At 38.9% G+C, this 27,671-nt stretch overlaps 1 protein-coding gene across 1 annotated transcript in view; it reads left to right on the top strand.

Moving 5' to 3' along the window:
- DLGAP2 (DLG associated protein 2) overlaps window positions 1–27,671 on the top strand; it is a 109,574-nt gene that overhangs the window by 39,607 nt on the left and 42,296 nt on the right. Inside the window, exons 4-5 of the mRNA XM_005433994.4 lie at window positions 8,653–8,800; window positions 12,392–12,611. Coding sequence (XP_005434051.1) covers window positions 8,653–8,800; window positions 12,392–12,611 — 368 coding nt within the window. The remainder of the gene's footprint in view (window positions 1–8,652; window positions 8,801–12,391; window positions 12,612–27,671) is intronic.

Raw genomic sequence — 27,671 nt, 5'->3', positions numbered from 1 at the left:
CTTTGCCCATGACAGTGCCAGTACCATATCATTTAGTGATGGACGAATGTGTGGGTACTTGCCACTTGGTAAGTACCCAGAGAGAAGTCTTGATGTTGCAGGCTGTAGGTAAGTGTGCATATGTGGAAAAGTGGGTATGATGCAAAAACATTACAGATTGAGAGTTTAAGCACAGCTTCCTTGCTACAGAAATTAATGTCCTATTTCAGTGCTGCACACCAGTGATGCAAGCCTTTGTTAATTTTCAAAGGTAAACTTCAATTTACCATTAACTCATCTTCTGCATTTTAAATTAGAAATGGTTTTGAAGCCTTTCCTGAGAAATGTTTTCAATTGAAGAGATCAGAAAAATTGCTAGAAAAGTAACCCTCATCTTTTATATGCTTTTTATTTGTTTTTTCCTCAGTCTTCTGACTCTAAAAAGCCTCATTACACACTTCATTAGTAGCTTTCTGAGGCCCTATAGTGTAGTAGCATCTACTCAGAGTCTCTGAGGGGTGAAATTGGAGATTTACTGAGGAGAGTTTGAGGGCTAATTACAAAGCCTTATCAACTAATAATGCAATCATTGGGCCACTGGCACAGTGATAGTGTTCTCTGCTGCAGTCAATAAGATCTGGGTTAGATTAGTCCTCAGGGTTAAGAGTGAATGCTGATGAAGGGCAGCTAGTCATCTGGCTACCTAGGAAGTATCTTTTATGGGCTCAGAAGATGGTTCCCATCCTTTCTCCCTTTGCACAGTAATAGGAAATGTTCTTAAGCAGTGTTAGGCACCTTGTCCTCTTAGAAGTAGCATAGTGTGAAACTCGGGGAGTAATTGAGCCCAGATTTCCTGCCTCATTGTAGCAAATACCAGCTTTATGTTGTAGTGCTGAAATGTATCACCCTGGATGAGGAAAGGGGATCCTAAGGCTCTGAACAAAGTGCAGAGTCTTCTCAGGAATAAAATAGGCTTTGGTCAGAAAGATGCAATTATGTGATGGATTGCGGTGAAAACACAGTAAGATTCAGGCCAGTCTCACAACCACAGGTACTGAGGTCCAAGAGAGTGTGTTTCTGGTGCTTATTCATTCCTGCTTTCAACAAATATGTTAGTTTTCATTTCAAAAGGATCAAAAGCTGCTTTTCTCGTTTGATTAGTTTTTAATAAAAACTAAATGAAGCTAGAAAGTATGTGTGTAGAAAGACTTCTTCAGGCAAGGATTTGAAAATTAAGATGCTTTTGGTTAAAAAGCAGAAATCATGTATATATTTTCACTTCTTCCAATTCTACTGGTTTTTTTTTCCCCAGAAATTACAGTCTCATTAATATCTTCAGCATTAAGAAGGTTCACTTATTTGCTTAAGACCTATTGGCTTTAATGGACTTACATGTGTGTTTAATTTAAACTCATGTTCAGATGCTTTGCTGAGTCCCGATGGTCTGTAGTCTACATGTGATCTGCCTAATTATGATTTTTCACATGTATACATGTATATGTACCAAAAGCAAAGAAAAGAAAAGGGAGATAGCTTCCTGAAGAAAATTGTGACTATTACAATTCCATAAAGGGATATAGGAGCATACATCCAATATCTGAGTCCTGCTTAGATCCTCAGATCCACTTACTGAACTGCTACATGATGCTTTAAATGCCTCTAAATTTTTGCTGTAACATTTGCCTGAGTTTTGTTGTTGCTGACCAGTTCGCTGCCTACTCTCCAGGGCAAGCTCAAAATAGCATATTGGAACAAGACTTTTAGGATTAGCTATATGGGCACATCTGTCACCTCTTACAAACAAAAGCTCTGAGTTTAGATTTCCTACATCAGACTTTTTTTATTACATGTACATTCTGCATGATTTGGAGTACAGGCTTGATTGAGCCTACATCCTCTGTATCTTTACAAGGAGTGAGCAAACCACCAGACTTTAACTATTCCAGATGATTTCCTCTCATTCTCTTCTGCTTTGTGTTCTACAAAATCCCTAAATACTTACTGATGAGAAAGGTTCTCTTCTACCAGTGATTAGTAGGCATTTCATAAGGACAGAAACAGCGGTCTCCACCTCTTTGCTAACATGTTCCTGTAGCAAATTAGATGTTCAATATCTTCTAGGCACCTTTTTTAAAAAAGGCTGTAGGTCAATGATGAAATATATAGTATCTTAAAAGTTTAATCTGTCCCAAATTCTCATATCTATCACTGATCAAAGAGAAGCTCCAGTCTGACAAAGATTAAAAACCAAATTCTTTGCTACAGATAAATTTACCAGATTTATGTGTACTTTTTTTTTTTTTTCAAAGAACCAGACTAACTGTGCTATTCTGAAGGGAGAATCAGACTTAATGTCTATACTCTGAGCTCCCCAATGGGCTGCATGGAGCTACATCTGTGCCCCTTTGCAGAGCTCTATTGACTTCAGCACCTCTCTCCACGGAGACACAGTATAACTCGCAGCTGCTATACAATGGCACTGCTAGCTAAGCTTAATCATTAGATTCTGGTCGATGAGTTATTTCATGTACCTACAAAGACATAGTTAAGATAGATCCAGATAGAGAAATGAATATCCATTGAAATGCAAATCTCTCAATAAAATAGGTTTTGATAACTTATGCTACCTTGCTAATCCTAATGCACTTCCCTTTTAGGTGCCCAAGATGAATTCTTTTACAAATTTTATCTTTTTGTCCCAGAATGATACTTCTGAATCGCATATACTGATTTAAACAGAAGTGATTGTACTTGCTTTATTGTTCCCATTCATTCTCAGATTTTTGGACAAATGCAGGCATGATCATGAAAATAAAAAGGGATGATTTTAGAATATTAAATTCCAAAAAATAATTTGATGGCAAATGGACTTTCTTTATATCTGATGCTTCCTTAATAAACCTGATAGACCCATTCAGAGTCAGAAGGTGACTTTCTTGCTGCAATTTTAGAAGCCTAGGAAGATTTTAATTCACTTTCGGTACCTTCTTGACCAGGGTGCACTGGTGGCTGAACATTTGACAGAAAACAGGTACTCTGGGGAGTGGTCATAATTACTATTTTGAATGTGAGTAAATCAAGGAATGACCTTGGCAAGTGCATAATGTTTTCTGCGTTGCTGACATCATGTTCATATTTTTATACAAACATAGAAAGTTTGTGACAAAGTATATATCAATTACTTATTAGAAAATAATACACACAGTAAAAAAAACCAAACACAAACAAAAAAAAAAATGGAAAAAAACCCGAAACCACAAACAAAACAGTGTGACAGCAATCCCTTTATCAGGACTCACACCCCATGTTCGCACTAGGGTTGTCTTGACTATCAAGTACAGCTGCTCAGGAATCTGAATTTGTAGGGAGAAGTCAGGAGGTTTCTTTGTTTTGTTTTGACCCTGGCTTAGCTATAAGCTGTAAAACCATGTCAGCCTCTAAATCTGTCATTTCAAGGTGCCCTAGAAGTGAAACCATGTTGTTTTACTATCATACATACCTTTTCATCAAATGACAAAAAGGTTTGTCTTCTGCAAAACATACTATGGTTGCATAAGTCACCGTAGAGTCCTGCGTGTTGTAATTCTACCTTACGGTAATGCTTGTCATACAGCAATGACAAGAAAATTGAGGAAACATGCTACAAACCATGCTGGGTGTTCATCAGCATCTGAACTCAGTGATGACAAAGCATGAGCTGAGTACCACACAAAGCGATAGACTTCAGGTGGGTGGTGCAAGGTGCTGCAGTGCACAGATCCCCCAGAACTAATTGCTGAAGTCGTTGGGCTGCTTCAGACACTATCCAGGGACATATAAACTTTCCAGAAGTTATATTAAGCAATGTAATGCGGGAAAAAATGTCCCAAAGTTAACTAGCTACTGTCTATACAGCAAAGCAAGCATCCTACTCCTTTTAAAAATACACAGTTAATACAGGAGGAAGTAGATGGCTAAATAATAGATGGCTAAAGATGAGAAAATAAGAGTCTTTCCCTTACCGTTATTTAAAGCTCGATTGCAGCTATTGGATTAGCTTACATGATTGTTTCTTTCATTAAAACACATTCTAAATAGCTTTCCAGTTTTACAAGTCTTCTGTTACAATGGCATAAGTGGGGAAAAGTTACGGAGATGTGGACATGCTCTTCCATCTCCTGAAATCTCTTGGCAAATGTTACCTAATGTTTTTGATTACAATACAAGTAAACTTCAACTTCTTCCTACATTTTTACTGTACTGAGTTCTGTTAAGAACAGCTACAAGACATGGCAAAACACAGAAGAAAATTTTTCTGGAATGAAAAAAGTAAAAAATTGTCCTTTTTTGTTTCTTTTTTGTGTGTGTGTTTGTTTGTTTTTGTTAGCTCATCATGTTGCTTGTAAGGCTGAAATAACAGGAATTTTCCAGCAGTTATTTTCCTCCATTAAGCTCTTAAATTTCATTCTTGGTGAGTTGCTGGGAAGAACAGTTAGTTTGCGCAAGAAGGAGAAGAGTTTGTGTTTTTGTTGAAGCCAATGTCAGCAGTGAGGGAGCCGGATTAGATGGCTGTAGCACGGGTGAGCTGGACTCTGCTGACAGGGGCGTTCAGGGTAGTTTCAAAAGCTGCAGAGGACAGAAGTAGGAGAAGTGGCCCAATTGCTGGCTTTTGTGATGGTGTTTTGGAAGATCTTGAACAGGACAACTATGAGCTGGGAATTAAGAGGATTCTACGGAGCAGTAAGGATTGGGATCTGGGTTGGTCAAGAATGAAGGAGAATTATACTTCAGGGTTTTGGTAAATATGAGTTCTGGGGCAGCTTTCAGACAGAAGCAGCAGACGCATATGAGATTTGGATGCAGAGGCCTGAGTTTTTGCAAACTAGAGGAATGCAAGAAAAGGGAGGCTGTGATGCAAGACTTAGAAACTGCTAAGCAGGAGCTCTTTAGGTGTTTGGGGGTTTTTTTGGACTGCTGCCTCTTTCCTTATTCTTTGTCTATTTTTTGCTGTTGGAATATGCAGCGTAACCTCTTTGTCGTTCATTCTATATCAGGGTGACATGCTATCCCAGATATGCTATCAGATATACTGTCCCAGTTCAGTGTGCCATGCTATAGCTCACTTTATGTGGTTATGTTACAGTATTTTGTCCTTGAATACACTCAGGCAATCTGCTGAGCACTGAAAGTGCTGTTGCAGATTTAGCTAGCTTCACTGGGAGTCTTAAAGCTTCACTTTTAGAGCAGAGGTTCTCAAGACCTGCAAGGTCATTACATGGGACTGCCTTATTCCCAAACATTTCTCTAGGATTTTAGCCTTGCTTGCAGCTAAGATACTTCTCATTAAATTTAAAGACCTCCTCCTACCTGCCCTGGACTTCCTATGAACCCAACGGAAAGGGGCAAACAAACCTTGAGAGCAAAAGCACTTTTAAGAGGGAATCCATTTCTAAGAGCTTGTCTCTTTGGAAAAGCAAATGGGAAGACAACAAACATGCCAATTTGATTTTTCCTGTTCATCTCATCCTCTTGCTCCTTTTCCATGGTACCAAACTTTAGTCATCTCCTTGATGTTAATGTGTGTATTTGTTTTGCGTTCCTGGAAACAAACTGTCAAACCATCTCATGTGCTCATGCTTGTCTTGCCCTTCTTCAGTGATCAACTGAGATATTTTCTTTTATGCTCTCTAATAGATGATCTTATTACTTTCTTTTACCAACGTGATAGAGTTGTGGAGTTTTGGAAATGAAGTCAAAAATTTTATTCCTAAGCTTATAGATAGAGTGGATATCATAAAAAAGTCAGCATTTAGCAATGTCACATGTGGCATGTGTTTTGTAGTGCTGTTGGCAAGCATGCAAGTTCCTTGAGCAACAGATAATGACATTTAAGAGCAACTTTCCCATCTAACTTCTGGTTCTATGGTGTTTTGGTTCTGGATCATGTTTATAACAAGGTCGTCATTTTTACCATGTATTGACACGTTTATCCTAGAAGATAACTTTGAGTGTATATCTTAGAAATGAAAACTAATGATTTCTTTTTATCAGAAAAAATTCAAAGTATTAAACAAATGGATGTTAAATGCTTTTACAGAAATGTAACATTTATTTTATTTTGCTACAGTCCTATGAATCAATTGCTGTCCTCTGATAAATGAAAAATTAGTTAACTCTCAAGTACTGTCCAAACTGATCCATCAAAACTCAGCTGCTTAGCAGTACCATGGAATACTGGGTTTCTTTCCCTAAGAAATTATTGCTGTAGAAATTGTTGATTGTGTTTAATGATAGCAATATCTCACAAGGAACTGGTATGTATATAATGAAGTACTAGGTTGTTGAGCATTACTTAGCAAAGGAGGCAGTTATTAGAAGCCAGTTTAATTAATTTTACATAGTTTATGAAGTAATTAATAATTTATCCATTTATTCTATTGCTTCTGTCTTTTCTTAATGTGGCCCATGTTTTAATGAAGAAACCTCAAACAAACTCTTTCTGAACTTGGAATCCCAGATTTTGCCACCTGCTGACAAGCAGAAGGTCCAGAAGGGATTCATCTGTTTGGAAAAATACTAAATTAACAATACCAGCCAGATTTAGTAAAGCATATGCAAAGAATCATAATGACACAAAGCAGGTGACAGTCATCAGCTTGCTGCCTATAAAGGAGAGGAGGTTTAGTTACATCCAGCAACTAAATATAGCTAGGGAGACTGCACCGCTTTGCCTGTTATAGTGTATTTGTCTTCATACCTATGGGAACAAAAAAATGCTGCTAGAGTTCTTGTTTTTATCATCTAAAACTAAATTAGACCCACTATCAGACAGCTATCTTAATATGCAAATCACTTTGACTGTTATGACTTAATTAACCTCTGATCACATGCCTGCATTGATCTCATACATTTTCATTTTGGTTTCAGCAGTTATAGCACAGTTTCAACATAGTTTGCCCCTGTTGTGGGGTTACAGAGGTATTCCATAGAAGGCACTGAATAAAGATGGGAAGAAAAAAATTTCTTTTCTCCAGGGAAATTTCTTAAGAATTCAAAAAAATGCCTGCCTTGCACCAAGATGAAAAAAAACCTGTCCTTTTTTACTGAAGAAGGCAGCCTGTCTTAGAGGCACGGATAGCCCAGCCATTGGCAGACACACTGGGGAAGCAAGGCTATGTCGATGTTGCCCCCGAGATGGCCAAGTCAGGGAGAATACATGGAAGTGCTTGAGAACAGATCTCCCAAGTATAAGCTTGAAAGGATCTATAAATCTCATCTGCTCTTGCAGCTGGTGATGTGAGGGAGCCCTGGGTCATCACGTCTGACATCAAAGCACGTGACCACAGAGGAAGATGGAGCTCAACACATTGCTTCTCTAGTCAGGGCCATGACAGAAGGTCTGAGATTCCTCCCCGAGTGTTCCTCAGGGACTGCATCCAGCCCAAACTCAGGTTGTGTCCATATTAGTGAGGAAGGCTGAGTCCTTTCTCAAGCACCAGCCTATGGTCACACTTAGTGTTCGATAAATAGGGTCTAAGAAAAAGGTCCTGGTTTCGGCATCATTTTGCACCAGGAGTTGGACCAGTGGTTTTCTCATTCACCGAGTGGTCTGGTCCTTCCAGAGAGGAAGCTTCCCCCTTCACAGGGAAATTGCTGGTAGCCCCGGCATGTGTCACAGCCACTGCTGGGCTGAGTAACTCTGCCAGCTCAGCTTGAAATAACTGCATTGCCAATACTGACAGACATTCAACTGGCACAAATCTATTGTTCCCGGAAACTGTTTTTGTTAAAGCTGCCGTTAAGGGCTAAACATAAAACCTGCCTGTTTACCATAGGAAACCCAACGTTATCTGAAACGTTAATTAGTTTATGCACTGATATCTAGGGATGAGTGTCACATGACTTCTAAAATCTGATTTCCAGAGGTCCTGAGAACTCTGATAAACCTTATTTGTGACTTTTTTTTTTTTTTTTTTTTTTGTAATTTTGTATTCAGGCCCAAGTACTGTTCTTTTCTTAGGCTTATTTATTTTCCTGGAATGACAGATAATCAATGTATTTATCATAAAACATGAAGACTAACATACTCCTGTAGTGAAAGCATACTGAAAGGGGCCCAGTGTGGTGTTAAGGTCCCAGTCCTCCAAACTGGAAGATGTGTTCTAAGAAAAGCATTTCTAGAGCTTCGTGCAGTTGCTCCAGGTACCTGATTAATCTATTCTTCTAGCTGAACATGGGATATTTTGATCTTTTGTAAAAATATATCAATCCTTTAAAGATAAAAGGTCTCTTGATGCCTAAGACCCTGATGAAAACCAGATGACAAGCAGCAGATTTTATCTATGAAGAAAGATTTTTAGTTACTTTGGTTTGTGCTTTAGCTCTGGTTCTTGTTCCTGTTGACCTAGACATTCTCTTCTAGTGAAGTTCAACATCAATAGCCAGGAGAATTGATGATGTTTAAATACAGCAAAGACTTAAAATTTCATATCATCTAGGCAGCAGAACTGCAGACAGATTCTCTGCTTGTGCTAAGGCGTTTGACTACAACAGATCTATGACGCTTTATATAGAGAGAGATTTGGACCCTGGGGAATGGATTTGTGTCTCATACAAATTACTGTCTTTAGTGTCCTAATTGATTCCATCTGTAGTTTTACACCCTTTCCTTTTTTCTTCCTCTTTCCTTTGTAGTCAGAGCTACCTTCAAACTGCAAGTGACGTGCCTGGGGGTCACAACCTGGATCCCTCTGCAAACTACAATTCCCCAAAGTTTCGCTCAAGGAATCAGAGCTATATGAGAGCAGTGAGCACGCTCAGTCAGGCCAGCTGTGTTAGTCAGGTGGGAAATTCTTGTTATAACTTTTCTTATAGGTTAATCACAGATGCAAGAGTTGTTACTAGTGGATGGGTTTAGTTTGGGGGGGGGGGGTTAATTAATATCAAAATGAGGATGTGAATTGTCAAAGTAATTCAGTTCTAAGGAATGTAACCCTTGTTCAAAATTTCAAGGAAAATACCGAATGCTAGAAGCAAAGGGACACTATCACGCATATTTTCCATTTATTTTTCATTAAAAACATAAATACTGCTATTTTGATTTTTAGTCTATATTAAATATTTGAATGTTTAGAGGATTCAGACTGAATATAAGGGGCACGCTCACTTATAATACTCATCCTCTGAAAATATCTACTCTGATTTCAGCAAATGTGGGCTGCCAGGTTAAGATATAGATTAAAATAATTATGCTCCAAAGGAGCAGTGATTCACCTCTAAACTCAGTCCCTCACTTCTGGGTGAAAGAATAACTCCCATCAATTACTCTGTGTATGGGGGCTTCTGAAAGGAGGCATTTTTCCACCCTGCTAGTTTTATGTTGGTTAGTTAGTACCAAATCATGTTGAAGTGAGATCTGAATCAGGCCTGAGGTGCAAGCAGCCTGATGAAGTATGTGCATGTTCTGTTTTGCAGAGGACTTTACATAAAGTTTCTAATGTTCATTGGTCCTGACATTTCTTCCCTGTGTTGCTTCATGACAGGTGGGCCCTGCCCTCTTCTCAGACATGTCTTACTTTATTTTTCTTTGACCATTTAGTGAGACACCTAAGGGTATAGTAGCTAACTGTGCACAATGGTTATGTTAAAAAAATATGTATTTTTTTAAAGTAATTTTATATTCATTCACATTCAATTTGTACTGCATGGCTATTCAGGCCTGGATTCAACTCATCTACCTTGAAAGACTTTTAACTGAGGCAACACCTAAAGATTCCTCTGTAGTTAATGGAGTGAAAGAGTTTCTTCCAGAACAGTGCACATCCCAAGCAGGCTGAAAGCCCTCTGGAAACTGTGGTCAGGCTCCACAGACTGTAGAGAATTGGGAGGGACTAGTTGCCTGACTAATGCCCTTCAGTCAAATTCCTTAATTTATGTGGGATTAATCTAAGTGTAATCTTGTATAGCACGCATCAGATTTAGAAACAGTCATTTTCCAAACCTTTCATTATTTTTCATAGCTCCCTTGTGAAACCTGTCCCCATCATTCCCATTGGTTTTCATTATCCTGGTTTGCTTATTTTCTATTTTTATTACACTCTGGTTTTGAGAAAGTTTCATAAGAATTAGGTCCTGCATTGAAAGCAAGTGCTGTTGGCTGTCACCTAACAATGCTGTAATATAGAACTATTCTAACATCTTCTGCCTCTTTGGCCATGTCTGTGCATGGAGATGTTCACTGAGCTGTCCATAATGACTAATTGGTTTCAGCAATGTTAAAATTCTTCATTCCAATGTGCATTACCTGGAAAGATGTCCATAATAGATTTTATTTGCAGGTAGATTGCTCAATTGGCCAGATTAATTAAACCTGCTGGATATAGTTTCTTACTTTCTTTTTCAGTCTTCACTAAACTATGTGATTTTGTGTCAACCACGTAATTCCTACTTCACAGTTCAGCTGTTTCCAGACCAGTAACAAATGCATTTGATAGATACTACACACAGTGAATATCTTAAAATAACAAATTCTGAACCTTTGCTGTTTCCTGTTCCTTTTCCATAACACCATCACCTTCTTGCCCTATCTACATAATAGCAGATTGTATGATTTGTGGTATTTTTTAATGCCTTTTTAATAATTATGTTTTTTGTGAGGGCCCTTCTTTTTCACTCTTGTCCAGGGGTGGAGTCAAGAAAGATGCTGGGTTCCATGGTTTATATTTTTAATTTAAGTTCTAAAACTTTTATTTTTCTATTGTCAATTACCTTAGTTTCAAAGAAGTGGTTAGGACTTAGTGTTTATGGACTACATTACCATAAATTTCCTGATCAATGATGTATGCAAAATATTTCAGAGTAAGATAGGGGGTTTTAATCTTACATTAGATTGCATTAGTCTACTTAACTTTATTAGAAACAAACTTTATGAAGGGTAATGTAATTTCTTTCAGAAGAGATTTAGTAGCCAAGATGTCTTACATGAAATTAAAATATCAGTTATTCATTATCATCAGAAGTTCCATATGAAATTTCCATTTACTTAATCAAAATCCTAAAACATTTGAAACATTTGCACTCACTCTCTTTCCATAATGAGTAATGTACTAGGAACAGTAATCATGAAAAATGCACTTAGCAGCCGTGTAGAAAAAGTAATATCAACTGGGTCTGCTGTTTAGTGATGCTACAAATTTAACTTAGTATTTAGACTGATTCTAATTTCTAGCACTCTCCATTTAAAAAAAAAAAAATATTATCAGGAGGTCATATCAGTGTTAGCTTCCTATCTGATTTTGTATAAACACAATTTTGAATTATCCAGGTACATTTGCGGGTAGTTAGGGCTGATCTCAGAGAACCTGTTAAAAATGATGAAGGTAGAATTTAGGCACTCATCTTCAAAACTGCAATACACAGTTCCCTACCACCAGGTTCCCTAAGCTTGGCCAGCCTGCCTAAACCCTGTTTAGCATGAAAGCTGCCCAAAAATGTACGGGTTTGCATCATGCCCAGCCTTCAGACAGCAGGTAGATGCTGGCTCCTGCCCAAGTCCTGCAGGAGCTGGAGGGTGGTGCTGAAATCCCCCAAGGGGCCAGCCTGGCAGGTAGTGCAGGTAGGCACGTCTCGGGTGCTCCAGCAGGCAGGGCTCCTCCACACAGCCCGTGGCAGAAGTATCGGACTTAAAATAATGCTGCTGCAGAAAAGGCAGCAGTAGTGGCTGCATCTCATGTTCCCACGGTAGCTGAATGGCTAACCCAGTTAACCAGGGAGTGTGGTTTAGGGCCCTTCTCAGCTAAAGGTGAGCCAAGCATTACTTTCTCATCTGACCACTTTTCACCCTATTTCAGACAATGGTTATTCTTTCACATGCTTCACTGGACATAAGTGTAGATGCAATATTTCTCAAACTTTTCAGAAGCATCACTTCCTCTGAACTTACACTTCTTCAAGCATGAGATACTTCCTTGAGCCCCTTGATAGTGAGAGGAAGAAAAACCTGCCATGTACACTAAATAGCCACATGAGTAGTAACTTTGCTGTTAAGTGAGGAACCCAGGCAATCCACCCTCACCTTCTGAGGCTGTTAGTACAGCTGATTTCAATTCCCCTATCCTGGCAGAGTGTGGATTTCTATCAGCACAGAGTGATCTTGTTGGTTACTATTAAATCATGTATTAACAATCCTCTGTATATGCCAAAAGATATAAAATGTAAAATTAGTTGTATAGCATGTGTGATGTACTTACTATATACATATAGACAGCTGATGTAAGTTGAAAAAATGTGAATGTGATCAGAAGGGATTACGACATTTTAACTATTTGCTAAAACAGTTCTTCATCAATGTACAGGTGTCCATTTGAGATGTTGAGGCCGTGATGATCACAAAAAAGCAAGTCAAAAATCAAATGCATTGTTGTTGTTTATTCAGATGAGTGAAGCAGAGGTTAATGGGCAATTTGAATCGGTGTGTGAATCAGTGTTTAGTGAAGTTGAAGCTCAGGCAATGGATGCCCTTGACCTCCCTGGATGTTTCCGAACAAGAAGCCACAGTTACTTGCGTGCCATTCAGGCAGGCTATTCCCAAGATGATGAATGTTTACCTGCGATGGCATCATCCAACATCACCTCAACTATCAGGTCAACCACAGGTAAGCGAATCTACACTGACCCTTCCACTGTTCTGCATGTAAAAATATGTTGTCTTGCTTTGTAAGAGGATGTTTGACACTGGAAGTAATTTCCCTGTGTAGTACCCAGTATTCTTAGATTTGCAGTACTGTACTGTTGTGGGTACAGCTTGGAATAAGCTCCTTCTGGGGAGAATCCTGCGAGCATAATACCATGGACCTAGACTTTTAACCTCCATTTCCCATGCATAGTGTTATCCAGCTGCAAATATAAAAATGCAAGCATCATTTAGATATTGTTAGACATTTATATATTTTTATCCATCAAGTCATTGATTTTCTAAATGAGATGAGTTGCGATTTTTTTAATTTAGGTCCTTAAAGTACCAAAAGAAAAAGAGAAGCAAAATTTTAAATATTTGGTCTAAACACTTGCAGACAATTAACTTGACAAGGAATTAATTAATTACCTTTAGCAAAGGTGTAACCAGTTGTATCAATACACTGAATCATAAACATCATGGCAAGCTTCACACATCTGCTATTACTAATCAGTGATCATTAGCGTTCATTGTTATACCATTCACTGTTAGGATCTTTTTAACATGCTTCTGGCTACTTTCTTTTCTCTTATTAATTGCTTAGCAAAGATGATAGCTTTATTTATTTTAGAATATTAACGATTAGTATTGGTAGAGAAAAGATTGCACAGATTGCAGTTAAATAATTAAATCTATAACAGAGTAATTAAATCTGTAACAGATATGTATTCTTTGTTAAGTGATGCAGATTCACTTTTATGTTACCAAATATGTTAATGACAGTTTCTAATTATGATATTGTCCTCCTCCCATACTGCTAAATTGCAGTGCAGGCTACCCATCTACAAAAGGTAAAAACAGAACTCAAAACATATCATAAAAAATAAATTTTAAATTATTTGCTTGACACATCAGTGGGAGCTTAAAAAGGAAGTAAGCTGAGGTTGGATAACATAAATTTTCACTCCAGAAGTAGCATAAAATACTATTTTATGGTAAGCACAATATATTAATTAATACATATAACTTTGTGTAAAATCAGAAGTTGTGGCCTACAATGCCTAGATGTAACATCTAGGGATATTTCTGTCCTTTGTTTAATAGAGATGTTATCATGATATAAAATGGGATTTTATTGCTACTCCAGAGACTAATTTTCATCTTTGTCCTGTAGTACTGTGTGATTATTATGAAGAAACCTTCCAAGGCAAAAGACACAACTACTAAGTTGGTTGGTTTTAGCCTAAGCTGTCTTGAGTTTATATGTTAAATAAGCCCAGAATTCTCTCTGGAGGAATTTATTTTATTTTCTCTCAAGCAACAAAGCTGAATAATAGAATGTGTTTGGGAAAATAACCAGATTAGGCAGTAAATATGTTTGTATCCCAGTGTTTTCATACTTATGAAAAATGTTTTGCATTGACTAGCACTCTGCTGATTAAATACTGTGGGTTTTAAAACTTTAACCTACGTTTCACGCGAGGCTTCTCCCTCATCTCAGAAATTATACGTCAGATAGATATTCTTGCCCAAATATGTAATCTTTCTGCTTTGTTGTAGGGAGGTGATATTGACATTGTGGAGTAAAAAGTTTATTTGAGATGTTTTTCTGAGCCAAAACTGTTTCCAAGCCTATGGACTATATACAGTTCTGAGTGTGGTTCTATATTCAAAATACTTTCTCTGTACCACTGATCAAGTTTTTCCTCAGCTTCTCTGTAGGGTAAATATTCAAATTAGTAATATTTATCTGATTTAAAGAATACTAAGGATTATGTAATTCCTTATTAGTTGAAAATTTCAGTTGCCAAATAAGTTCTCATTTTTAAAACCCCTAGGGGTAAATCTTCCCTATTTCTCTCTTCAGGCCCTGTCACTTTGGAGGGAGATGCTTCATTTCCTATCATTACTACGATTAAAAAAAAAAAAATAATCTTACTTCTTCAGTCCTCTCTAAAAACTGCAAAAGAAGCAGTTGCCTGGAATGTGAAAATGGTGTTGGCAGATATTTGACATTTATATGGGCTTCATTCAAATAAACGTCAAAAAGGTCAAAGTTTCACATCAGCCTTCAGTTCAAATTCAGTCTTTTGAATTCTTAGGAAAATTACATTACATTAATTCCTTTTTAGCTTCTGATGTAGCAAACTCTTCTTGGCAAAGAAACTAAAGCAATTTCTTAGAAAATTAATAGGCATGGCAATTTAATTATTACTTGAAATTTTAGTAATATAGGTCATGACTGCCTCTTATCGATGTTGTAAAGCAATTAAATCATAACACACAGGCTTAGCTAAAAATTAATTCATGTAACTAAAAATGTAAATCAAAAATTAAAACTGCAATATTTGATCTATGATTTCAGTTACAGAAGTATGGAATATATATTTACAGCATGCATTTTCCTAAAATGTTCCTAGATGCATTAGCACCTTTCAGAAGGTAAGAAGTTTGCAGCTATGATGAATATTATGTGAGACATTATTAATGGAGAATGTAAACAGGGTTTTCTAATCGATGGGATAAGAGCTAACTAGCTCTTTTTGAATGTATACAACTTTACAGAGAAAGCCCAGTAGGTTCATTGGTAATATCTATGGTACTAATAAACACATAACTTTTACACAGACCCACACAGCTTAATTATTACCTTAATTATTTTTGAAGCCAGACTTCTCCACCTCTGATGGAGTCTGTGTGACAAGATAAAGGGCACTACCTGTTGCCCCAGGTGTAAATGAATGAGACAAATGACAATGCAGAGGAGGCAGCCAGCCTTGCGCACACACTGTAGCTAGACCTGGACTCTGTGTGACCCCTGCTAATACTCATATTTTATTGTGGTTATGGCATTTCTAGCCATCCTGTTTCATTTTGTAAAGAGATAATGAACCCAGTAGAAAGTACTTCATGTTAAAAGCCCTGAATGACAGCGTATGCTTTCTGTCTCTGAACTGTATCCAGTTGCAGCTGTCAGATGCACAGCTGAGAAAATACAGCTCCAGCTGCTGCTGCCTCCCACCTTGCCCCTCCATCACAGACAACATGTAATTTCCTGAATGGGAAGTCACAGAGTGCAGCAGTCATCCTAAGTATTACTGCCTTACATCTTTGCTACTCTTGCAAGCAATGCTTTGCTTTTCAGGAAAAGTTCACAAAATCTGGGTCGCTTTTCCAGGTGGGACCAGCTCGGTTCCCTATTGTGTTCACTTGGAAGGCTTCTTTCCGGTGAAGTCTGAGTAGTGTGGCAGAGTGCTGTGGGGAGGTGTGCAAGCTACCTGAAGTAGCAGAGCCGTGGCACCATCAGCTCAGTGCGTAGTGAGCCCTGGCTGTGTAGCCCTGTTGGGAAGCAGAGCACGCTAGGCTGGGAGCAGTGCTGCAGTAACACATCATCCCACATGCAATACCTAGGTTGTCTTACTGAAAATTAATTTAAATACCCTGGTACAACGCTGGGTTGTGCTATGAAAACGTAACCAATGAGGAGGTCTGGAAGATATTAACCACTCTCTCCCTTGTTAGCCCTTTGCCTGAGAAAGCCAACTTATTTTTGTTAGATGTACTCTATATGTCTTATTCCATGTGTTATAGTTCCTCACAGGGGTTGTTTTTTTTTCTCTCCTGCTGATGTTGTTTGGTTTTACCATGAATGCAGAAATATTACTGGGTTGCAATGATACTGCAGGTAGCAGTTAGGATGATCTCCTGTGAAGCAAAAGGACATGTTAAAATCCATGTTCTGAGACAGAGAGTGATTTGATATTTGCACCTTTGGCCATCCAGGATAACCAAAACCAGGTTATTGCCTTTTCAGATGTGGGGGGCACACTCACTTTCTCCTGATGGCATTATTACACATTGTATAAACCACTTTCACCTTTACTGAGAGAGACACTACCACTCTAGCCTGCTGCTCAGGACACTCACCCATCAGGTGGGATATCTGCTCAGTGAATATTGCTTTTATATGCAAATTGAAACTGCTGAAGCAGAAAAGACTAAATATCGTATAAGGAGGAACTGAAGCACTCTGGTCAGAGGTAGGAAATCCTTCTCCAGCAACTAGCACTGACTGAGTGGCTGTAGAGGAATGAAGTTGGGTTAATTGGCATTGATAAATGCAACTGTGGGCTGGCTTTAGGGGTGTTGGCCGATGTAGATAAGGTGCAGCTGAGGCTGGTTCTGGTAAGGGGTAGAGAGCCAATGAAGAGAGAGCAGCCAAGGAAGAAGCAGAGAGAGGAAGAAGCAAGATAAGAGAGAACACATGCCCCGCATGAGGTGAGATGAGGAGAAGGCAGCAGAGGGACTGGCATGAAGAGTATGCTGGTATGAGATGGTAAAAGACCTTGTCACAGTGTGGTAGTTTGGAGAGTGCTGTGACAAGTTGCCTCAGTTAAGTTCTTCAGCTTTTAGTCTGATAAATAAAAGGGAACATCTTTTTCAGTTTCTTAAAACTACTTTGCATTTTCCTCTAACCTGTTTTTTGGCTACAACTGTATGTTTTCATGAAAGGTTTAATGACAAAAAAATCTACCTAGCTATGGACTTCAGCAAAATGGGGATTGGGTCATGGTACATAAAAGCATCCTGGGTCGTTATCCTATCTTAGGTGTCAGTCCAAGATCACTTCTCCTGCTTCATGGATTTCCAGTCAATATTTGGAGAAGCACTGCTGGTTTCAGGGGATATAGTTACTCGCCTTAAGTGACCAGTACACTGTATTACAGTGACTTCATTTTTCTAGAAAACAGCAAAATGCAAACCTGTCAGATCGGTTGTATATGTACTTCCTTTTATCTAATTCATAGTAGGTAGCTTTACTAAATTCATGTGTATGGAAGAGTCCACTGAAAAAGGTGATAAGTAGAGAACTGTCTTTTGTCCATTTTACTTTTCTCAGCCAGTAGGACTCTGCTTGGCAAGGAGTAAACTCGGAGAATTCCACATTTGCTGAACTATTGAGCAGTAATTCCAAAACCAATTAATTCAGACAAGGTCACATTGCATGAGGGAGTTTTCAATTACAGCTCATACGATTCCACAGAATGCCTGAGAAATTGCAGGTTTCCTTTCTCCTGACTTAAAGCTATTTCCAGATTTCCATTTTTTAAACAAGGGGCTACGTAGGGTGAATTTTTAGTGCACATTTGACATTTAGCAACAAAACTCTCATTGCCAGTAAATAGATTGCATGGTCATGTACCTACAAACATAAAGGCATGAAAATATGGTATTTGATTGAGAAGTTGTACTGTTCCATAGCACAGCTACCCCTGCAGACCCCGAAAGGACTGATTCTCTGGTTGCTGTCTGAACCCTAATGAAAGTAGTTATTCCTTTTGGGCTTGGTTTTGTTGTGGGTTTTTTTTTTTCCCCAAAGATATGAGGATACCAGGGCAGGCAAAAGTTTGGTGCTACTACATATGAAGCTAATGGAGTTCACTGAAGGATCACTAAGAAGACAAAGGGTCTCAAGCATCTCTCCCATGAGGAAAGGATAAGAGAGGTGGGACTCTTCAGCCTGCGGAAGAGAAGGCTCAGAGGGGGTTTATAATTGTTTATAAACATAAAAATTGGGAAAACACACTCCTCAGTTCCTAAAAGAAAAATATTTTATGATCAATAAATGCATTACTTTTTATTTCCTCAAGGATAAGATACTTCATGCAGGTGGCTGCTTGGATCTTAATCCAACACGCTGTGGCTAAGAAAACCCAGCCAAATAGGGAAAAACATATGCATGAAGTAACATTTCCACAGTTTCTGTTCTCTCTATAGATATAAATGCTGAGTCTTAGAGGTTTTTACTGGTATCCATTACTAAGTAACAGCTAGCAGTGATATCCACAACAGGCATGTTTAAAACCACAAAACCTTAAGTCCAAATAAGATATAGAAGGCTGTTTTCTCACTTATAATTTGCCTGTTGACTTTGCTTAATTACTGTTGGGGCCCCATGGAATTATCTGGCATTCTGACTCTCTGCAGGCAGCATACCATATATCTGTGGGAGCACTTGGGGAACTTGAGTTAATATGTTGATGCTGTGCCAACTTGGTGTGCCTATACTGTGAGAATAAATCTTACACTAACAAACGATAAGCCCAGTTCTACACTTGGATACACATTTTTCATTGCTCTGGGCTTATAAAGGGGGGATAATTAGTCTTTAATTCTTTTAAATATATTGAAGTTCTGCTGCTATGTGGACACTGCTGTTTAATAGCTGTTCTACATGGTGGAAGTGGCCCAGGGAGTCACCAGGATGAAGGTGACACAGGCCCTTTGGTTCAAAGAGTTCAATAGAGGATGGCCAAGGGGGCATTGCAACTGTTCGTAAGTCTGGGATTCCCTGAGACAGAGTAAAGCTGTGCTAATCAGGGCTGCCTGGCCTCTTTAGGCTGATGAGGCATGAAAACAGTGGGAGCGGTAGCCAGGAGCTTTTCATAATTTTCATTCTCCTTGGTACAGATGATCTGCAGAGGCAAAGATAAAAAATGAAGTCACTGCCCTCCATCTATGGTTAGTTTAAAAAATGTGTAATGAGTGTTTCTCCCTTGCTCCTGCTGTTCTGCGCTTGACATAATTCCTCTGTAACCTATTAGATTTGCCAGACAGCTGCTTCTTTCTTTATTAAAAAGGACACCCCTGCTCCATCCCCTGACAGAATTTGGCTTCAAAGCTGTTCTGTGGGATCAGTTTTCACAGTTTTCTCAGCTTCATTTTCTGTAGCATGTTATGCAGAGAAAAAAAATAATACAACAACAACCAAACAAGTATGTATAAGGAAAAAAAATTATGCAAGGAAGGTGATTCACTGGGCAGTGTTTGAAGCCTTGTTGACATGATAGACTGTAACAGTGACAGAGGTAAATCTCAGCCCAGCTGTTCAGCTTGAGGGTGCCAGAGGTTTTTGTCCTCAGGTGTGTCTGTGCAGCTGGGGGAAGCTCACAGGGTGGGTGAGCCTAGAAGCACCAGTTCATCATGTTTCCTTGTAGTAAGAAAGCAGGACCCCTCTCCTGCCGGTGCTTCTCCTTCTGTGTTCCTCCATGAATGAAAAAACCTTTAAGGAGTATTCTCAGAAGCTCTGCATATATTCAGTCCTGGGTTTTGTTGAAGGCATGTATGTCAGGAGCCATAATGATGAGATGTGCACTGGAACTACAATGCTTGCTGTGCTGGGTATGCAGACATCATTTTGATTGCATTCTGACACTAATTTTTACTAGCTCACATGTAATATTTCATCCATCAGGGCCTCAGTCCATTAGTTAACTTTAACAGAGTTATGCTTAGTTACATTGACCCAGTTTTGCTTGCTGACAAATTGGCCCTCAGCTTTGTTATGCTTTCAGTACAACAGGGGTGTGAGTTGTGTTCTGCTGTGGCTCCTTTACAATAATTGATGCATTATATTTATTTATTTGTAATGCATGCAGCCACAGGGGAATTCCTCTCCCATGGGTCCTAGCAAGGGCACAAGGGCCAGCTGAGGCTATGTGTGAAGAAAGAGAGCTGCACTTCAGAATAACTATAAACTCCTTTATGGCAAGTCAGGTCTCGCTTCTATAGGGACCCTTCCACTTCCAGAATGTCCATTGGCCAGTAAAGCTATTTCCAAAAATGTATTATCAGACACTTAAGGAGGCCAGTTCAGGTGCTTTCACTGTGTTCTGCCTCGTGGCGAGGACGTTTTGATTAATGTTTGCCACTTACAAATGTACTTCTCCTGAGGGACATTATTTTTAACTTGCAAAATCGCCTTTTCCAGGAGAACAGAATGGTAGTGGGAAGCTGCCACCCAAATCCTTCCCAGTAACGGAGGCACCTGAAGACAGAGACAAAGTTCTCCACTATTTAAATAAAGCCATATCTATGTTTCAGTGGAGAGGCACAGTAGTACGAGAAAACCTTTTATAGTTACCTTTAGTTTTACTTCCAGCAAATTCTCTTTTTTGTTAATATAAAAAAACCTGTTGGGATGCTTGCGCATCTCTGCAGCCTCTCAGCAACTCCCATCCACTATTTTCAGTTCCCTAAAATGGAGTTTCATCAAGATAAGCTTGAATGTAAGTCTCCACTTCTGTGTCAGGAATTTTATTCAGACTTGGATCTACCCCAGGGGGTAATTGGTAAACCTTATACTTAAAATGTACTTGAAAGATTTTTTTTACAGAGGATCAGAGAAAATAAAGATACTAAAATAAAATAAAGATTCCTAGGGCATAACCAGAGGGAATTAGCCTTTGGCCTGACAAGTTAGTTGAGCGGTGTGGATTTTGCATCCGGATTGTTGTCTAAACATAGATGCTTTCGTGCAAACTAGTTGTCTAAGTTCCCATGACAATAAATTCAGATTAGTTCAAAGATAATTGGCTGGTACCATTTGAGACATCCACATGGGACCTACCAGAGAATTGCATCTTTCTGGGCAAGCACCTGTAAGCTAGGCAGGAGGGCCTAGGATCTCTGGAAAGGCATTAGATACTGATGTTTTAGGTGGGTTTGACTCAGACTGAATACAGTGTATGGATCCTACTGTGTACCAACACAGAATTAAGAAACCCCTACCTACAGCGAGGTGTCTTACACATACCTAACAGCATTCCAATGCTTACTAGCAAACTCTGTACTCACTGTAAGGCCAAAGTTTACCCTCACAATATAGTCCATTAAAATACACACACTCGAAACCACAAATATCAGAACAAGCAAGTAACTCATTGCTACTCTTCAAGGACAGCTAGAGGACAACCAAACAGGGTTAGGGAAGATACTGAGTTTGAACTGAGTAACCTATCTCTTGGCTTTCCGAGACTGAGAACGGAATATCAAGGACCTATCAATGAGTCATGATTTTTATATGCATTTCTTGATCCTTTGGGATAGTTCTGTCTCCAGAAAAATACATATATTTCCACTCTTTTCCTCCTTCCCCCAAACACGCACACAAAAAAAAAAAAAAAAACCAACAAAAAAAACCCCAAAAAAATCCCCAAAGATTTCAGTCATAAAAATTCATCTCACCTAATACATATATCTAAAATGTAGCTGTCAAAGGCAGTCACATTAATGTCCTATTATAGTCAATGAAATGTGATTTATCTTCTTTAGGATTGGTATCTGCTATGAAAGAAGTTGCCCTCTGGATGTCCCTATTTGTTGCCTACAATGATAGCACAGTATAGCTACCTAACTTTTATAAATCTGACATAAAAGTCGAGCCTATTCAAACTGCATTATAGGATGAAACCAAAGATTAAATCCTAGTCGCACTGAAAGCAAGGATAACTGAGAAGGCCGTGCTTTTACTGGGTCAGGAGCATCATTTGCTGCACTTAAATACAGGGTTGGCAGCCTGCAAGTAGCGTTCTGAGCACTGGTTTTGACACTGATAGTAACTCCATCTGCATCTTGGGTAAAATGATTTCTTGATTTGACTATTGCCTGTATTGTTGCCAATCTCAAAAGTGCACTCTCAGATTGTGTCCGGACTTCAGCTCTCTGTGGATTAAAAGAATGATTTAAAGGTATTAAATTATCTTTAATTAAAATATATTGTAATCACTTACATTCTATAATGTAGGGCCATTATCATAATGCACTGTTAAAATTATTCTACTGTGCAACACTTCCTTAAGATTAAGTAAGCAAACGGTTTTTCTCATCCCATTCAGTTTAGAATTCCTTACTCTCTGTTAAAGAAAATCACAAGCTGCACATAGTTACTGTAAGAATAAGAATAGAAAATATACCAACAAAACCAATGATAAGCCTACATAATATGACCATAAGTGGGTTTAGGAGGCTGATGGAAATTATTTGACTTGACTGACAAAGGTATGTGGGAGTTCAAGGCAATTGGTTTTTTGTGTTTTTTTTTTTTTAAGTACAGAATTACAGCAATATTGGTTTGAATCTATTGAAAAACGTTTTCAAATTTTCTGGTTTATTTCAATGTGAAAAGAGTAGCCCAGTAAGAGTGACTTTCAGCTTTTGGAGCAATTTTTTCTCTTTGTCTCTTTCTGTTTTGATGATGTGAAAAATGTAACCTTTACACCTGAAAAGCTGCACCTACATTCTGTAAATAAAATAGAGTATAGTTAAAGGTACCTTTTTCCTTCCTGCAACCAAAAAACTGAGATGGCATTTTTTTAATGCAACTTCAGTATTCTGGAGGCACATAGGAGCTATTTAGAAGAGCAATACAGCTGTCAGCACTTCGCCATACCATCGACAGGATGCTGGTTAGGCTATAATTTCTCACTAATTAACTGATCTAAAATAGAACCCTTTGTAACTAGTCCATCAGCAATCCATGAGGTTTGTGTTGCCCACATGTCTCTTAACTTTGGCAAAGGCTTACAGTTCCTGATCTTGATGTCTTGTTTGATTTGCATTTCTGTTTTGAGACTAACATTAATTACACTGTCAAAACAGATTTTATCGTTTACGTAACATGGGCTGCCTACAGACCTAAGTTTCCTCAATATGGAGGTAACAACTTACGCACTGAATGACTTGATTACAGTAATTCCTTTTATACTGTTCTCCTCCTGGGAGATTGTACTGTATACTTAAGACTCCATTTTTTTCCAAATTTAGTGGTCGCATCTGCACTTAATTGTTAGTTTTCTGTACAAAATCAGATAGATGTACAGAACTTAAGGCTAAATTGATCTACTCTGAATATTTCATCTAACCTGATGCACACAGAGATTTTTTTAAAGAAAAACAACTCCTCCAGTCATTTTGCCTTACCCCACTAAATTCTGATTGAGGTTATGTGCCATGCTAATGATTTCAGTCTTTTTTCACAAGTGCTATAGAGATTCTCTTTAGCAGTGAGATGTCAGAAACAGATGCTGCTTAAAAAATAGCATTTTATATGGGATTCATATGATAGCACTGTCTACAGTGACATATTTTGAAAAAGGTTTTAAAAAGGCAAATATAAGAAGCACAAATTTTGCCTATGTTATGATAATGGTCCAGATCCTGAGTTTGTGTGAACTGGTCTGACTCCACTGACTTCAGTATCTACGTCGTCAGTGAGATTAACAGTACAGTCTAGTCCAGTGCCTAAAACTGTGCAGTCAATTTAAAGCTACAGAAATACTGAGGGTTTGCTTTTAATACCTCTGTGGAGCTACAAAAAGACCTTGGGCAAAGCTATTACTAGCTGCTATGTAGTGGCTCGAGCAGAAGGGATCAAGGAGCAGGAAATTAAGATTCCATCATTAATGCAAGCAAATTCCACTCAGGCTTGCTTTAACAGCCAGCTCACAGGGGGTGTGGAGCAAAGGAGATGAAGCTCCCACCTTTTCATTGAACACAGGTAATGGAAGACAGGAGAGGTTATGTCCCAATGCATACCAGAGTCCTACCAGTGCTGTCACAAGGGCAAAGCTTTTGGTTGGAGTTTATCTGACCTCTGTAGGCATTTCAAAATTAGATGTCCTGTTCTAAGCTGGTTGTCCTTGATTTTTGTTACGATTGATGGAGAAAAGTAGGCACCTGCATAGGATGATTCATTTTGTGGTAAAATGAGCATCTAAGATGGGTAAGAATTGCCCCCAGAATTGCTTATTTTTCTCCCAGTAATTCTAAAAGAGATCAGGCAACTCACGTAGACTTGGATGACTGTTTTTTAAGTGGCTAACATGAGGTGAGATGGATTCCCATGTATAGTTCTGAAATACTGTCTTGAAGGTATGGTATAATTCATTGTTACTAAAAGACCCTGCTTAAAAAACTGGCACAGGATACATGCAGCATTTTGCCCCCATGGGCTATGGCAACATAAGACCATCAATTAACATCTGACTTTGGGGTGTAACAAATATCCAGGTTTACCTAAACATAGTACATGTAAAATGACCCATCAGGAAAAAAGATTAGGAAGTTATAGATACCTGCCACACAGAAAATGCTTTGGGTTATGTGGTTTAAATAAAATGCAGCCCATCATATAGACGAGGGGTCCTCAAACTTTTTAACCAGGGGGCCGGCGTGCGGATGAAGTGGCAGGCAGTCGTCTGCGGCTGCTTGGTTTCCCCCCCAACCCCTGGCGGGGGGGTCTGTAAATACCGGGGGCCGGATTGAGGACCCTGGGGGGCCGTATCCAGCCCGCGGGCCGTAGTTTGAGGACCTGTGATATAGACTGTGCTGATAAAACTCACCTGCATGTAAGCAGTCTTTCCAAGAAAATACCTTACAAAAATATCACTGTGAATGTATCACCGTTTCTTACTGCTTAATCTGGAAAGCAAGAAACAGGGTTCTTTTCATGGATGTCCAAGCTCAGAAAGACTCTACTGAGAAACTAACTACCCGCTCCCTTTACCAGCTAGGATTCGTTGTGGAGGGCTCAATGAGAAAAGGGAAGAAGCAGGAAGATATGTTAATAGCTAGTGTATCTCATTATGTTTGAGGGAAGTCTGTCCAGGATTCGAGTAAAAGCATTAGCTTAATTAAAATTCTCTCTTGAATTGCAAACACAGTATGACATTGGTAAGTTTTAATGACTGTTTTTGCGATGTTTGAGTACTCTTACAGTACGAAAAACCACTCTCATAACCTTACAAATGGAGAAACTCTTCAACATGGAAAGCCCTCAGAAATGACAGGATCTTTCACTAGCAGGGCAGCAAGCGGAGGTGTGGGCCTATGCAGGGAGCAGCAAAGAAAAGGGCTGCGAGAGGCCAGACCGTAGGAGAGCACAATGTGACTTCCTCGCCTACCCTATGCTCACATACAGCCAATGTTTCAATTGAAGTGCAAAGAGGGTGTGTTTGTGAAGTACTTTGAAGGACTTGAATTTACATTCAGTTAGCACTGCCTAGGGTCTGGACACGGAGCAAAACGCTTTTTTCCGTGCAGAGCCTGAGCACACACTGCTCCAGCATTGAAAAGAGAAAGTAAACCCCAAATCACAGATGTAGGTCTTTGAGGTGGCCACTGATGGCACACATCGAAAACAGCAGACTTGGATCCGAACAGACTAATTTTCCTTAACCTTTTCCCCTCATTCTAGCTGATCACTTTTTCTTAGTTAAGCAGCCAGAATCTATACATGCCAAAACTAAGCTTTTCTAAGTCATCTTATTATGACTGAACTTTAAATTACTGGTCCAGGAAGGAACCTCCTTTCTAATACTTCAAAATTTGACTTTATTAAAAGTCAGATTTGCTTTGTAAAAATTGAACTGGCCTGTTTGATCCTACAGTCTCCTTTTAGTTTTGTTTGGCATTGGAGACCAGTGTATAATGGAAGTTGACAAGAGGCATATGTAAAAAGATGTGTCCCAGCATCTTCTGTGTTAAATAGAGACTTGTATTCCTATTTTTGACATCCATGGCTTGGTAGAAAAATCATCAAAGAGTTCGTTCTTTTTGTGGGAAATAGAAATTCCTTGAGTGGCTGAGATTTTTTTCCTCAAAAGTCTCCTTTGGCTTCTTAATGGTCTTTTACTGTTCATCATTCTTTGTTTCAAGAAGTAACTGTTACACGTCCATACATACATTTTTACTTGAAGTGTAGCTCAGAGGTCCTGGTGACCACGATGGAACATAGTGAAGAGATTTCAGGGCATTTCAAGGACAGCCATGTAGAAACCTTTGGCTAGAACAGTATGCATGATGGTCAAAAGACTATACCAATAACTGAGTGGTCTTTTCATACAGGATTAGATTTAACTGTAGCCTTTCATTATGAGAAAGCCTGTTTCTCCTCTCCTGAAATGGTTTCAAGGCTAGCATTCACCTTCCCTGTGCAAAGCAGAAGATCCAGCATCAGCCTGGGAGCCTGCACCGTGTTTCTCTTGGCGCTGTGGTTACGCAGAGAAACCTTGTCTGCCTGCAGCAACATACCCCTGGGAGCTCTGCCTCCAGGGCAGCTCCACACTCCCAGCAGAGTAATTATCCTCCTTCTGAATAAACCTCCTTACAAAACAGAAAATCCAGTTTACTCCTGCCGTGTGTCATAAGGGACAACTGTTTTCTTTAATTGGTGGTGCTCTTATGTAAATTCATCATCCAGTTAACTTTGTGATCTCAACCTAAATAATGCCATTTTGACTAAGTGCTTAGTGGTTACACTGATTTGTAAGAACCCCTCAGATGACTCTATCTTGCAAATGGACTGACAGCAGTGATTTATGAAAAGGCTGCCTTTTGAAAGGTGTTCAGAATGTCACCTACGGCCACTGATATTTCATCAAATACATCACATTTCTCTTTCTGCCTTTTCTCTGTGAATCTCTATGGATAACCTGAAGTCATATCTAAATGGAATTATTTTAGTCATTTTATTTCTTGTATGAACTGTGTTGGCACTGAAATATGGGCAGGGTAACTGATTTCTATGGCTGTAGCAACAGTAACCTTAAGCAAGTTTAGTTAAATGCAGTATAGATTAAGAGGGCTAGTCTACTTCCAGGTATATTAATTAAAGTAAAAAAAAAAAAAATCTGTTACTTATGAATTACAAGAACACTTTCCTTGGATTTTTATTGTATATATCCAAACCACCGAATTGCCAGTTCTCCAGTGCTGGGACTGTTTTCCTGGTTACTCTGCAGTATTGCCATAATGCCTGGTTCTGACTGGCGCTTCCCGACTGGGATCACAAAGCACATAAGACAAATTAATGCATTTTACAGAACAGGTCACTTGTAGCCATCTCTGTGCTAAATTCAGCACTGACAGGCAAACTTGCATATGTGACAGTCATCTGGCAGTTATCAAATATAAGTTGTGTTAGGAAAAAATAACTGGACCTGGCATAAACAGGCACTGCAGTCTTTACATAAAGGCAGTGATCCTTACAAAAACAAATTGATGTGTTACACTTTTTACTGCCTGAGTGACAAATTAATGCATGTTATGCTGCATTGCTACCTGCTCCTTTCTCCTGAACAATTTGTACCTGGTTTTCATCATCATTTAATCTAACCCACTATGAAGAGCACAGAACCATTTTGGTTTCTCTCCATTTCTCTTCCTCCTCAAAGGGAAATCCAGTCGAGCCAATTGCACA

The sequence above is a fragment of the Falco cherrug genome, chromosome 6, assembly GCF_023634085.1.
Source record: "Falco cherrug isolate bFalChe1 chromosome 6, bFalChe1.pri, whole genome shotgun sequence".
NCBI classification, from domain to species: Eukaryota; Metazoa; Chordata; class Aves; order Falconiformes; family Falconidae; genus Falco; species Falco cherrug.
Note: the sequence above shows the minus strand (reverse complement) of the source record. Positions and strands in the feature narration are given on the sequence as shown.